At 37.2% G+C, this 14,419-nt stretch overlaps 1 protein-coding gene across 1 annotated transcript; it reads right to left on the reverse strand.

The window, feature by feature from the left end:
* Positions 1–2,511: 2,511 nt before the first annotated feature.
* Sf3b3 (splicing factor 3B subunit 3) lies at positions 2,512–11,556 on the reverse strand. Its single transcript, XM_018508208.1, has 13 exons — positions 11,429–11,556; positions 10,783–11,288; positions 9,770–9,942; positions 9,080–9,576; positions 8,832–8,997; positions 7,309–7,477; positions 6,287–6,438; positions 5,590–5,745; positions 5,040–5,331; positions 4,237–4,903; positions 4,023–4,139; positions 3,338–3,716; positions 2,512–3,018 (listed from the first exon to the last, which is right to left on the reverse strand). The coding sequence occupies exons 2-13, from the start codon at positions 11,177–11,179 to the stop codon at positions 2,530–2,532; spliced, it is 3,654 nt and encodes a 1,217-aa protein (XP_018363710.1). The 5' UTR covers positions 11,180–11,288; positions 11,429–11,556; the 3' UTR covers positions 2,512–2,529.
* Between the last annotated feature and the right edge of the window lie 2,863 nt (positions 11,557–14,419).

A 14,419-nucleotide genomic window follows, 5' to 3' on the forward strand; every position in this document is an offset into this window, starting at 1 on the left:
TTCATACCATAAAAATTATGTCTAAGACATTTTGTCGAAAAATGAATAGTTTCGGAAATAATTGTTTGCTTCCATACTTTTTCCCCACCCTGTATATATGTATATTATTTATATTAATATTAATATTCCCACACGTGACTTTTTCTTTTTGACATTTTTGTAATGTTTGTATATTCAAGTCTCGTGAAAAACTGCTCTTTCGTTTCCAAGGCATACGATATTTGTTTACTATCCGAACTTCAGATATAACGAATTAACATTTCATACTGATCACTGTTTAAGTTCGAACTGTCCGAACTGTCCGAAATATTCGAATTAGATGCTCATTTTGTTCAACTTCGAACTATTCGAATAGATCGAACATTCAACATGTTCGAATCTTTTGTCTGACCCCTAGTTTATATTACCTTCTCATGCAAAAGTATAACAAATAAACTTTTAGCAAAACAGAATAAATAGGACTCATTGAAAAGATCAAGACCTTTCAGAAGTTACAGCACTACGAAGTAATAGTATTGCAATTTCTGGTGATTGAAGATCCGTTATCAAAATTAAAAAGATTTATTCTAACAATTTAGGATGATACACGTACGTAGCTGTGTAAAGCTCGTGTCACATATTATCCGTATTAGATATTAGAATTTGATCAGTTAGATAATTTTAATTTTAATCTGTTCCGTTCTTATATATTGGCTATATTCTAATCTTCAATTTCTAATGCGTAGTGTGACATGGACTTGAAAACGGTAGATTCATAGTTGGCAGGTCTCGGATTTGATCTTTATATGTATATGCCTCGGAGATTGATTCATGTCCATTTCTGCTTGAGATCTACTAATATAGATTAATTTTAATCTCGGCTTGACTTACTTTTTAGCTTTTTCATGTTAAGAGTTAGAAAAAGATAACGAGTAAATTAAACCGAGATTAAAGTTAATCTACTATATTGGGAAAAATGTGTGGATCCAGTTAAAAAAATTTCGACTGAAAAGGTAACTTCATAATTCTATTTCGAAAAAATAAATTTTTTTAAATATACATAATCTAAAAACTTAAAAAAAATTTGACGATAATTTTTAACATATTAAAGAGTTGCAAAATGTTGCATAAGAGAGATTCAGTGTTCAGTGTAGAAGCATCGACTGTGTGAGGTGAGGTGATTATTAAATTTTCAAATTATACATACGATAATTTAATCATTCATATAATTTTAGCTTGAGCTTCTCATTGCCACTCAACTTTCTAACTTTGTGAGTATGTGACTTACCTCACAACAATAAACGGTTCAATTTTTGAGAGGAAAAACGTTGGAGATATCATTTTGTCATGCAATACTCCAATCGTTGCGCTAGAGGGAAAGATTATTGATGAAGACTCAAACCATGAAACGTTCAAAGTCAAAGTTTATATTTTTAGTATCAAGAATTGCGCTAATTGATAACCAGCGTCGATTCCTATTGCCTGTAATATGTTTTATGGTTTTTATTAATTGTTTTAATTAAAGGAGTCTATAAAAACTTATTAGTTTTTTGTTAATTTGTAATTTATCATTATTAAAAAAAATATATTATTTATACACACTCATCTTATTGTATAATCAGAGAAGTCTAATTTCCCAACATCTCTAGATCTTTCGATAACGTCGAATTTAATTTAACAAGTTTATTTCTAGAGACGTTTCTTCTTGTAAAAAACGCACTATAACATCTCGTTTATGAAAAGATGTATTTATAAATTAAAGATATATACTTTGCGCGCGAGAGCTATCGTGTCTCTTGAGAGAAAAGATAAAACATTCCCTTTTAATAAATATATTCAAAGATGATGGGCGGATGTACAAATCAATATTAGGCAATTGATTAGATTCGGAGGATGATTTAATGTGCAAATTTGCAAGACCACAATAAGCGGAAATTAATTGCTTCATTGATGCAACTTGATTGCTTCGCTGATGCAATTTAAACATGGTAATGTGTTGGTTTCTATACGGTTTACATAGTGATGAAACGACGTCATTACATTTATCTACAGTTGTGTGATACACAAATATGGTTAAAGTCTATTCATAACGGAAAGTCAAATCTATGACTTTCACACTTACGAATTAATGTTTCATAATTTTTATAGCGATACGCTAATTGTTACGGAAATACAAAAAGTTTACATGAATCGCCCTAAAGCTATTAAAATACTGTTACTTTTTTTTCATTACTGACAGTTTGCTTAAAAGAAATTGAATATACATTACATCTTGATGTTAACATATATATCCTAAAAATTATGTTTATACTATATAATAAAGCTATCACTCATGTAGAAAATCTTAAATTTTTACAGTTTTGAATGCGATTACGACGTACGTACAGAATTTAATTTGCATGATCGAATCAATGAAAAAAAATGTATATCAATTCAATATTATGCAAAAAGAGACCGACTAAAGTAGAATCAATAATTTTCTAAGATTTATATATTAAAAACACAAATTCTATGAAAAAACAGCACGTCGAAAGACAGTTTTTGAAAAGTTTAGAAAGCGTAACGCGTACGTATGTCCTCCAACTTCTTTGACACCTCGGACGGCGTTCTCTCGAGATCGCCAGAGATGCTCTTCTGTTTAGTAGGCTCGATCGAGTTGAATTGCTCGCAAAGATCACCGTCGATGACATTTTTTACAGGGTAATAGTACGATCGGAAGGACAGATGATCCCTGCCACACAGAGGAGGGTGCTCTGATCGCATGTGCATTTCCAGATGCTGAAAGAAATCGTGATCCTCGTGGCTTGTGAATGGCACGAGCACGCCTACTGTTCCACTTAGAGTCGTGTAAACCAGACTCTCAGAACCACCGGGTATAAGAGTCGCCTTCTGCAACGACATCACTGTCTCGCCAACGTGGAAACACGCCACTGTGTCCGCTTTTTGACTGGCACCATTCAACAATCCTCTATCCCATAGAGCCTTGTTTCCGGTAGGATCTTCGTCCACGTCGTCATTGATGCCAGTCGCCAATCGTATCTGAAAGGAAATAAAAAAAGACGGAAATGTAACAAGTCATAATTCTTACACAAACGTACTGCTAGAAAGAGAGGTAAAATATTTTACAGAACACAAACTAACAGTAACATTACACAATGTTATAACTTTCTATTAACAATGTAACTATTAAAGACAAGAATTTTAATTTTCCAGAAAAGTTTGCAAAATTCTCTGACTTTTCCTTGATTTATGGTTCTGACAATTTTGATGCGTTATATTATATTTGTTGTTGAGTGGGAAATTATAATATTGATGTAAAGTTACTGCTGGTATTCTGTGAGATAAGACGTGAACTTACCACAGCTATATTTCCGAATTTGTCGGCAGTGGCGACGGTGTCGTAATCTAATACGCATGTCGTCGTGATCCATCTAGGATGTGTGTCATCCGCGAAAACAATTAACTGATTTTCCTGGCGCTTGTACCTCACTGCATATACAGATTCCTGCACGTCGCTGACGTAGATCCGTTGGCCGATTGCGTTTATGGATACGACTGCGTTCGGTATATGTTTGTTCTCGCACTTACGCAGTAATTTCTTTTTACCCATGTCGTAAAGCCGTAACATTCTACCCACGCCGACTAGTACTCGGCCTTGATACGGACAAATGGCTAATGGTACTTCATCTAACGGAGATTTGTGCAGCAGCTCGATACTGGTACAGTCTGGATTTACTCTGAAACACAAAGCAATCACTTTTGATTATTTTGTCGAGAGAATGTTTTATTACATTCATTAAAAGGTATTATAAAAATCAGTGTAAAAATATCATCAACCTACTTCAGAATCTCCTCGTGGTTTTAGTCATTATTTAGTATCTATTAATAGGCCGTTCTTTTTAACTGAACTTCTTGCACGATTCTTCTTTTCTTTTTCTCTTCAACGTGAAAAGGAAGAAAGATGAATCGTGCAAGAACTTTAGCTAAAAAGAACAGACCTATTATGTATATCAGAGAAAATATTGTGAAGTGAGATATCTTACTTGTATGTGTAAAGAAAACCGCCATTGCTAACTCTAGGATTTAATTGAAATTCCTTCGCGACTCCAACGATGAGGAACAGCTGATCACCTTGATTGGCAAATTTTACGAGGCAAAGACTGTAGAGAAAAGAAAAGATTTATAACATTGGACAACTATAATTTTGATTGAAATGGATAAAAATTGTTCTTTTAATCAAGATTGTCTTTTCCTTACCATAACGCGGCTAAATTTTGCTCGAAACGATGCACTTCGAATGTTTTCCCGGTGGTCGGTGCCATTAGTCTCAGCATGGAAGCCCACAGTCCCGGGCCAGCTCGCGGGGCACCGAAAACCGATTCGTTTGGCTCCTCCGACATGAAGGCTTCTGCCAATTCCCTAGCGACAGCCGCCTCCTCGGCGCCAGCCGCCTCTTGCATTTCATCCGCCATCTGTTGTCTTCTCTGTTGCTTTGTCTCTTCCGTGTAAGCATTGTGCTCCGTTTCGATGACTACTAGGTGCGCAGAATCTGTATGAATCGCGAACTTCCTTGGAGTGTACTCCAATGGGAAGCTCACTTGATTAAACACGGCCCCTAGTTTCTCGAGCGCCAAGATCCTCAATGTATTCGTCGATATGGCAACGATACCCTCTGGACATTGCTCGGAACTGAAGCCCGACGCGAATTCAAGACTCTCGTATGACAGGGGCGTTAAGTGGAAACGATTCTGGTGGTAATAACTCAGCCAGGACCGGCTGCTCATCGCTAACACCGCCTGATTACCCTGCATTCGTATTCTGAAGAGCTTCACTGGTCGAGAGCCTAGGTAGCGTGTTCTCGTGTCTGCGAGATCTCCGGAAATAGGATCTAACACAGTTCTAAGCAACACACCGTTCTGCAAACCTGCAATTAATGACGACAGTAATACATACAACATGTATTAAAGACAATTTGATTCGATTATTTAGTTTTTAGAAACATAAGCTTGCCACGAACAGAAAGTACAAATGTAAATTCGTATATTGTATATAAAATTTACCTATATTCAAGTACAAACTGGATTGCTGTGGCGCCGCATCCTCGGAATTATCGGCGTCTTTGGCGCCCATTTCCACGATGCATAAACTCTCCGCAGCTGCTGGTAACGCCTGCATACTTCTTGGAGCTAGACAATCTGAGGGATCCAACGATATTATTCTCACTGTATTGTCCTGCAGACCGACGGCAAGGAACCATGAACGTTGTTCGCCGACTGCAACGTTTCCGAGGGCCATGCACATTACTTCCGAGGGCATCTTTTTTCTTTCCGTATATTCGTTTAATTGTCCGGTCTGAAAAGGATTAATAGAAAGAATGCATTAATAGAAAGCCGTCGTTGATGGGAAATTTCACGATGTCTTGTTCACTCTTCATCAAACCTAATCATTAAACAAGGTTTAACTAGATCGTTCAAAATGAAATGAGTGGTATGCTCTTCGCATCTTTACGTCTCTGAGAACAAGGATTAAACAACTCAGAGAGAACAAATGATGCGATCGTTAGAATAATCGCGAAAACATTAAGAAAGAATCATTGTATTAAATACATACAGGATCCATCTCGAAGTAGACTAGTTCTCCCCCAGTGAGGGCGATCACAACTTGACGTTGATTAACTGCACATTTTACGATCGTCTTCTTGCCAGGTGCCTTCCATTCATTAACACGCTTATCCGCTCGGATATGACGTATACCGTCAGGGTATACCTAAAAGAAATTTGACAATTTAGATAAATTATATATATCATGTATTCAATAATAAAATAAAATATAATATAGATTCTATCATTGTAAAAATTAAAAGATCTTTGTAATATGGTTGTTGGGCCTGTAGTACCAGGAAAGTTTGGACTAGATCCGGAACGTTCCAACGATGCGCGAGCCCGAATATTTTAGCACTTTTCTGCGACCGGCACGTGGTCAACCAGGTGCCGGAGATACCGAGTGCAATCGAGAAAAATTATACAATCCCATGCATATACCATTCTGTCCCAAAAATATTGTTTGCAATTACTTTGTCAGACAAAAACGTGATTATTTTTGTCAGATATTTAATCCACCAATTGTAAGGAAGATTATTTAATTTGATTCAATTTACAATTCAAAATATGCTTTAGTGACTGAATCAAAATTTACTTACTTTAATTTTATTTACGTTATTCTCAAACTTAACACGATATGGGATACATGGTTCACGCATGGAATCCATCGATTATGATACGATATAATTTCCATGTGCATTTTGTACCTGCACCAATGCGTCCTCGCCTAAGGCGGAGCAACTCAAGGTCGGTGTTGTACCGAGAAAACCCGAGTCCGTCACTTCCTCGACAGTCTCGCCGATACTGAGTACAAGTGTGGCATTCACGAAGGAGACTATGATGTATGCATCATATTCCTCTGCAATCAAAATTACAAAGCTTATCCTTAATACATAGGGGAATGCGTCGTTGAATCGAATATTTGAATTTGCACAGAGAGATATATATATATGTATATATATAACATGTTTAGGCGTCCTCGATTATTCGAAACTGCGCACGCTCTCGTGGGGCACGGAAAGAGTCGACTTTTGCTTTTTATTAAATTTTTACCGAACGACTCTTACTAGTGCCAATTTCGCGCCGAGGTCCCTTACCTTTCGGTCATTCAGAGTTCTGTGGGTCAACCAATAGCGCGCTGGCATCCTGAAAGAGAGAACTGGTGTTTGATAAGAGTGTATCAAGCCACCAGGTTCATTAATATCTTTTTACAAAACCGATTCCGTTCGTCTTTTTAAAGCAAAACTACTAATTTTCTTTTGCAAGTTATATTAAGTACTAGTGTTCTTACCGCAAAGCTTTTCGCAAATTTATTCGAACTATGCTATTGAGCTACTTACGATCCACTTTCGTAACAGAGAATGGGAGAAACAAAATCATAGAAATCAACGATACTTCTGAGTATCGATCATGAAACTTTTTTCCTAAGATGAAAAGTGAAAAGTGAAAAATTTCTCCATTAACTTCGATAGTTAAAATTTTCACTTTTCACTTTCCATCCTAGGGATAAAGTTTCATGATTGATATCCTGATGCTGATTGCAGAATATTTTATATCTCGTAGCTTCGCATGTATACAAAATTTTTGAAAAGGATAAAGATAGATGAGAAATGTGGAAAGTAAGATCTCAATGAAAAGACAGCTAAAACTTATCGGATTATCGAGTAGACAAGTCAAGTGAAAACATGCAGACGAATTGTTTGATACGTAGAAATATCATTCGACTAACCATCGATTCTTCTCTTCACGGTCCAAACAGCGTTTGGATTACCAGGCAGCTCGCTCACGGCCATCTCAGATACTTCAAGACCGTGGCGTAACACTCGCAATGTGGACCGCGGTCCTCGTCCGCAAGCGATATACAATTGCGGCGTATCTTCGTTCGCCAGATCCGCTACCTACAGCCACGATCAAAAGTTCTTATAAACATCTGCTTCTCGTATCCTCTCCACAAATGCAATAAGGAAGCAAAAAAATATCATATTATGCTTATCTCTCTAGGTGTTCACTTCAATTTGCAATAACAAACCAAAGGCGACGTAGAGAATTTTGCTATCGCACATTATCCCACAAGAAAGAGACGCACGAGTACCGTCTCCCTCCTACTTTAAGTGCATAGTCGAATAAAACTTGTGCAAGGTGTTTACTAAGATCGTACAAAAAAAATCCTTGAGAATTCCTAGATTTTTCAGGTATTAGAGATTTTTTGAATGAAATTTTGAAATAAAATGGAGTATATAAATAACGCAAACTGCATGTATTCTGTAAATTAATAGAAGAAATTCAACGAAAGTATATCTGTTCTTTTTTTACAATTAGGGCCTCAAAGCCTATGAGATAATAAAGGTAATATATAATATCATAAGTCACTCTGTTCTGTTGTCACCCTAATTTTTTTAAAACTTGTTTTTTTTAAACACTCATGAAAATATATGTGAACGTACGCAGATATACAGTGTCCCGCGAGACTTTTGCCAAACGTTTTTTGTAGAGCCCATAGAGCGAACTAGAGTCGAAAAGTCCTCTACTATTTTGCAATTTTCGCAATGGTTGTCGAGATATTAATTACTAAAAATTGTCGAATATTGGTCTTCAAGAATTTTTTACTCGAATACTATCAACTTTACAGAAAAACAGCAAAAGACAAAAATTATTTATTTTCTTTTCATAAAGTTCTGAGAATTTTTTCAGAATTTTTTAATACCGTATTTTCTTATGTTGGTAAAAATAGTTGCCAATAAGAAAATGCTACACTAAAAATTGATAAAAAATTTTGAAAAAATTCTTAGAACTCTATGAGAAGAAAATGAACAATTTTTGTCTATTGCTGTTTTTCTGTAAAGTTGATAGTATTCAAGTAAAAAATTATTGAAGACTAATATTCGGCAATTTTTAGTAATTAATATCTCGCCAACAATTGCGAAAATTGCAAAAAAGTAGAGGACTTTTCGACTCAGTTTAGTCCGTTCTACAAAAAGTGTTTGGTAGAAGTCTCGCGGGACACCCTATATACGCTATATTTATAACAGATTGCAACATTCTTTTATTATCAAGAAAAGAAGATCAAAGAAACAATTATCAAAGACAAAATTTAAATTAAATTAAATACAATTCCAAAAATATTCTTGAATACAAATAAAATGCCATCTTTGATTTTCAAAATTTTTCTCAAGATTAAAATAAAAATTCTCTGAAAATTCTAGGTTTCTTAGGTAGTGTAAACACCCTATCATACTTTATAAAATATTTCACCTGGCAAGCCATTATGGGCGAAAGACTGTCCATTTCGTCGACCAGTACCAGATTTCGGAGCGGTCGCGGGGCGAAGAAGAAAGTGTCTCCTTCTTCTAACGGCATCGCCGAACTAAATTCGGGCTCGTCATCGTCGTCTCCGAGATGCGCTATTTGATACAGGTAACTAAAAAAGGACAATGTAATTGTGCCGCTTGCAGTAATTAAAATGCACGGGCGAGAATATTAATACAATCTATGGTACTAACTGGTTGCCGAATTCCGAGGCGACGAACAGGAATCCCGTTTTCAAAACGCACATACTCGCTGCTACGGGTACAGTATCGAAGTACTTTAGCTTGATCTCAGTGACCATGTCTTCGTCCGTTTCGAGGGTGATCTTGAAGATATCACCCTGCTCCGTCTGTGCCAAAAAGAAGAACATGCTCTTCGTTTTATGTGTAGCCGAACACACGAATATCATTCCTCTCTCAGGATCGTCTAAATCATTACGGCGTCGCGGGATCGGACAACGTATGTCATGCTGATCCCCGAGATTCTTGTATGTAAGATAGTTCTCAGAACAAATGAGCACACCACTTGGACCGTCATTACCGCCAGGTACAGATACGAGAAAGTTAGCGTGTTCTTCTAATGGCTCACTGTACTTCCGCACTACATGGTTCAGGCCAAGATCAAGCTCATACAGCGTAAGGGTTTGCTGCGTTTTCACTGCTGCGTCGCCTGTGGGGTCGCTATCGGCTTCCTGGATAAACATTTTTACGAAATATATGAAATACACGCCCTTTATATACAGATAAGATTGCAAATCTATCATTGAGTATCATCATATAAATAAAGAGATGTAATCAATGTTAATCAGTTGAAACACGGTATATAATCATATGATACTTAATATCGATATCTGTTATGTGATAAAAAAAATTATGCAAGTTTACCTCGTAATCAATCTCTAAACACGCAAACATAGGATTCTCGAAACCAACGTCGACACCAACTGTATGATACACTAATGTGTTGCTCTTATGAGCTTCCAATGGAGACGAGATTGTAAGACGGGCCTCAGCGTCTCTGTTAAGAATGTACACAAGTTTCTGCTTTTCGATAGCACCTAAAACAAAAATAACAAAATATTACACCCCTGATTTGAATCAAAACAGTTGTAATTATTATTCATAAAGTACCATCATTAATAACAGAAGTTGTAATCAATGTTAATCAGTTGAAACACGAACAAAGTAATCATATGGTACTTAACAATCATATCATTCATTAGTTAAAATAATGTCACACTAAAAAAAACAAAGTTTTCCAGAAAATTAGTTTGAATACTTCGAATCAATTTAAAAAATTTCATAATATTAAATTACTTTGAAATACTTTGAAGTACTCATATTTTGTAAGTTTTAACTCGGGAGCTAAAACACAAACCCAGTCAGAAATGGAATCGACATTGAATCGATGTCAAAAGCATCAAATCAACATCAATTTGATGTCGATTCCATTATCAATTCTGACTGGGAAGCCACTGATGCAAAAAAAATTTAATGTAATTTGTGAATACGATTTTGGAGACTGCGAAGTGTTGATAAGCTCAGACACATGTGTATGTGTATTAGTACTTTACAATCTCTGAAATCTTACCCACATTGATTCTTTTTGTATCGATGGCTTTATATTTTGGCTCAAAAGTTAAAATTAGATAGTTTTTGTTCTAAACATATAAGAATCACTTAATAATTCTTATATATTTGTTAAAGTGATAAAAATTAACTCGGGACATAAATGACCCATTCTGTATAATAAAGGGCTGCGTTCAGGAATTACACTTAGATAACTCTAGGGTGCATTTTTACTATAATATACGTAACGTAACTTATAGCTTAGAGTTATCGGGGCGTAATTCTTGTACACAGCCAAGGACTGGAAAACCAAAGAATATATACTGTACCTATCATAACTGCTCTTCCTTTTGGATCAATAGCAAGATATTGGCCAGGAACGATGCGTCTACATCCACTTTTGCCGAAAGTCTCCTGATGTACCTTCTCAAAGATGTTCTTGGCAGAAATATACTCTAATATGACTATACGTCCAGAATCCGATCCAACGACGATGTAATCCTTCGTTCCACCGGTAAGTCTGAACGCCATGAGAGATCGGATAATGCCGAAAACCTCGACAGTCAATAGGGTGTGGACCTTTCCCGTATTTGGATCCGGTCGCAGCAACTCTAACGATTTGCCACGGGAGACGAGGATCTCCTGCATTTTGCTGCCGGAGAAATTACCATGCACCGCATGTGTGATACCCGTGGCACGTTGGAGAGTCAGATTGTACAGATACATCTTGGCCTGCTAGATCGTTGTTTTTCTATTCCTTGATTGATCTTTCAAATAATTAATAAATGAATGGAGGGCTTTATGCTCTCGATAAAAGTCTTCGAGAGTCCATACTCTGAAACATGAGAAATTCGATTTAATAATTCGACACGACGCGGATCGTCGCTTTTATCCCAAAATTAATTCGAAATGTACTGTTAATAAAAAAATAAGAGCAGCTACGTGAGCGGATAATCGCTAGGAATATTATTTTACCTCGATCGAGCCTTCAACGTGATTATGCTCGACGATGTTTCCGGATTTTCTCGTAGTGCTTGAAGGACCGGTTGTTCGCACCGCCGTTACGAGGGAGAGAGCCGGAGAGAACAAACCAGATACTCTTGGCGGCCATTCCTCTATTATTTCGCCGGAAACGACGCGCGTCTGTCTTTCGCTATTGGCTGCAAAGACTGCAGTTATGCAATCTAGAGTCCTAGAATTCTCAGAGAGGCGCAACCGGTGTTATGCATTCTGATTCGCTGTTGCAATCTAACCAATTGCGTGACATGGCAGCCATTTATAGTACTAGTGACATTTCTATTTCAATTTATCCTATACATTCTATCTTACATTATCCTACACGTCTTATCTTGATTGACATATGGGCCCCTATTCTTGAAAAGTATCGCATACGAAAAACTAGGGAAATGCTATAGTATATGTTACGCATACTATAGTATTTCTCTAGTTTTTCATATGCGATACTTTTCAAGAATAGGGCCCAAGGGGATCGATTCTGTATCTCAAAACGAGGTGAAAATTACAAAAGTGAGTGAATTTACTAGAATATTAATAATTTCATTGGTCAACACCTAGTAAATTGGATCATTTTTGTAATTTTCACCTTGATTGAAGATACAGAATCGACCCCCTGGGAATCAATCATGTAACTTTTCCCCTAGGGCGGAAACGTGAAAAGTGAAAAGTTTCACGTGAACTCTATGATCATCTATGATTTCGGGGGATCATGTAACTTTCCCAACTGTGAAATGTGAAATTGTTCACGTGAACTTTTTAGCCAAGGACCGTGGTGGCGGAAAGACGGAAATCTAGGGAATTGATAAATATACTTCGGAACTAACATGTCTTATCCTTCGACAATTTATTTCAAGGCAGATGCCATTAATAATTGAAGAAATAATATCGCATTGACGGAAGAGAGGTTATATATGTGAAACTATTGTAATAATATATATTACAAAAAAAAACTATTATTACGTACATATATACATACATACATACATACATACATACATACATACATACATACATACATACATACATACAAATAGTAGTTTTTGTGAAATATATTATAATATATTATTATTTTTGTTTCACAGTCACGTTCATTATTATTTTTCTTTCTGTTATTATAGGTTCTATTATTATATATTATAGATTATATGGATTGCTCAGTCGTCCATGCAATATCGCATATGTAATCGTTATATGAAAAGTTTCACGTGAGACCTCGATGAGTGAAAAATGAAAAGTGAAAAGTGAAAAATAAAATGTGGAAAGTTTCACGTGAAAATACATGATTGACCCCCTGGGTACCTATCATAGAACAAGTCGGAATCGATTTCAATTGGAAATATTCAATTATTCCCTAGATTTCTATTGTGTTTTCTAGGGAAAATGGAATAATTCCGATCGGAATCCATTCCGACATATTTCATGATAGTTACCCTGGTCTGTTTTCTGTTCCTGGACTGTTCTAGAACTCTCTTTCTCGCTTTCGACAAATATCAAACGTATATCTATCTCACTTTAAGTTCCTAAAGTGTACATTAGTTCAGCCACAGAAAACAGACCTATAGTTTAAGGCTGGTATTCATAGTCAGATTTTATATGCAAGACCGTCTTAAGTACGGCCTTAAGAAGTCACGAACCAATCAGAGGGCTGCATTAGCGTCTTAAGACATTACTTAAGACGATCTTGAAATAAGAATCGACTATGAATACCAGCCTAAATGTAGTTTCATAGCATGTCGGCCATGTTTAGTACTCTCCTTAGTATCTTTGTCATACTGATTTAAGGGGGTGATCCCCTCTTCTTCTTTAATTATGACTCCCACCTTCGAAAAACAAATAGGAGGTCGATACGGCCAGATCACGTTTATGTTTGTTTTCCGTATATAAAAAATGATGCAACACCCGCGAAAATGGAGAAGCCCTCTCGGACACCGGGCGCCTGCGTCATACGACGTCGTCACGCCGCAAGGACGCGCGTCAGGACGACAGAACGGGTCGTCCAAGATCGCGGGATGATTATGTATGATGCAATGCTCGGTCAAAATCGGCAACACTCTCAAAAATATACAAAGGAATAACACCCGAGACGAGGCGCGTCCGCCACGGACGAGTGGTTCATCAGAACTGAAGGGGGTGATCCCGATTGATCACAGCTCGATTGGACACCACAAATCACAGCGACCGGTGCTTAGGAGTTTTGTAGTCTCAAGTGCTGTGAATGGCTCTTGTTCAATTGAGCCGTGTCCAACTGGGTGCCATCCCACCAACGCGATGTTCATCGCGCGCGACACGCGATATCCAAGTGAGTGTACAGCTTTACCGATGTTCTCTTTCTAAAGGTATATATACTCTTATTGGATATCGCGTGTCACGCGCGACGAACATCGCGCTGGTGTGCCGGAGCCATGACGCGAACAGTGGAAACATACCATTAAAGCGGGGAGCACAGACTCTTGCATAACGCATAACACGTAATGCATAAGAATATGTACCAATCGAAGTTCTCCGTTTCTTTCCCTTCTATGTAACAGAGAACTCTGGTTGGTTCAATTTCTTATGCCTCATGTGTTATGCGTTATGCAAGAGTCTGTGCTCCCCGCTTTAAACTTAATTCCTTATGCTGGATTCACACTGCATCCGATTTGCGTCGTACGACGCTCTGCAACCAATCAGAAAACAGGATTCCGATGGATTGTGCTTCGTATCATCGGAATTCTGTTTTCTGATTGGTTGAAGAGCGTAGTACGACGAAAATCGGATACAGTGTGAATCCAGCAGTATGTTATGCTTATGCTCTGTTATGCATTTCATGTGTGAAAGCCTTTAGGCTGCACGACCTACCTAGTTTTAACGCATGTAAACGCAGGTAGACGGCCTAAAGGCTTAAGCGGGGAGCACAGACTTTTGCATAACGCATAACACATGAGGCATAAGAAATTAAACCAACCAGAG

Source organism: Trachymyrmex cornetzi, unplaced genomic scaffold, assembly GCF_001594075.2.
Source record: "Trachymyrmex cornetzi isolate Tcor2-1 unplaced genomic scaffold, Tcor1.1 scaffold255, whole genome shotgun sequence".
NCBI lineage: Eukaryota > Metazoa > Arthropoda > Insecta > Hymenoptera > Formicidae > Trachymyrmex > Trachymyrmex cornetzi.

What these genes read in the sequence shown, in the direction of transcription:
- Sf3b3 (XM_018508208.1), bottom strand. Translation starts at nt 11,179, where the DNA reads ATGTATCTGTACAATCTGACTCTCCAACGTGCCACGGGTATCACACAT. An exon ending in AGGAAGAGCAGTTATGATAG is followed by an intron (nt 9,943 to 10,782) that starts GTACAGTATATA and finishes TTTTTGTTTTAG; the next exon opens with GTGCTATCGAAAAGCAGAAA. An exon ending in GCGAGGACGCATTGGTGCAG is followed by an intron (nt 5,746 to 6,286) that starts GTACAAAATGCA and finishes AATTTCTTTTAG; the next exon opens with GTATACCCTGACGGTATACG.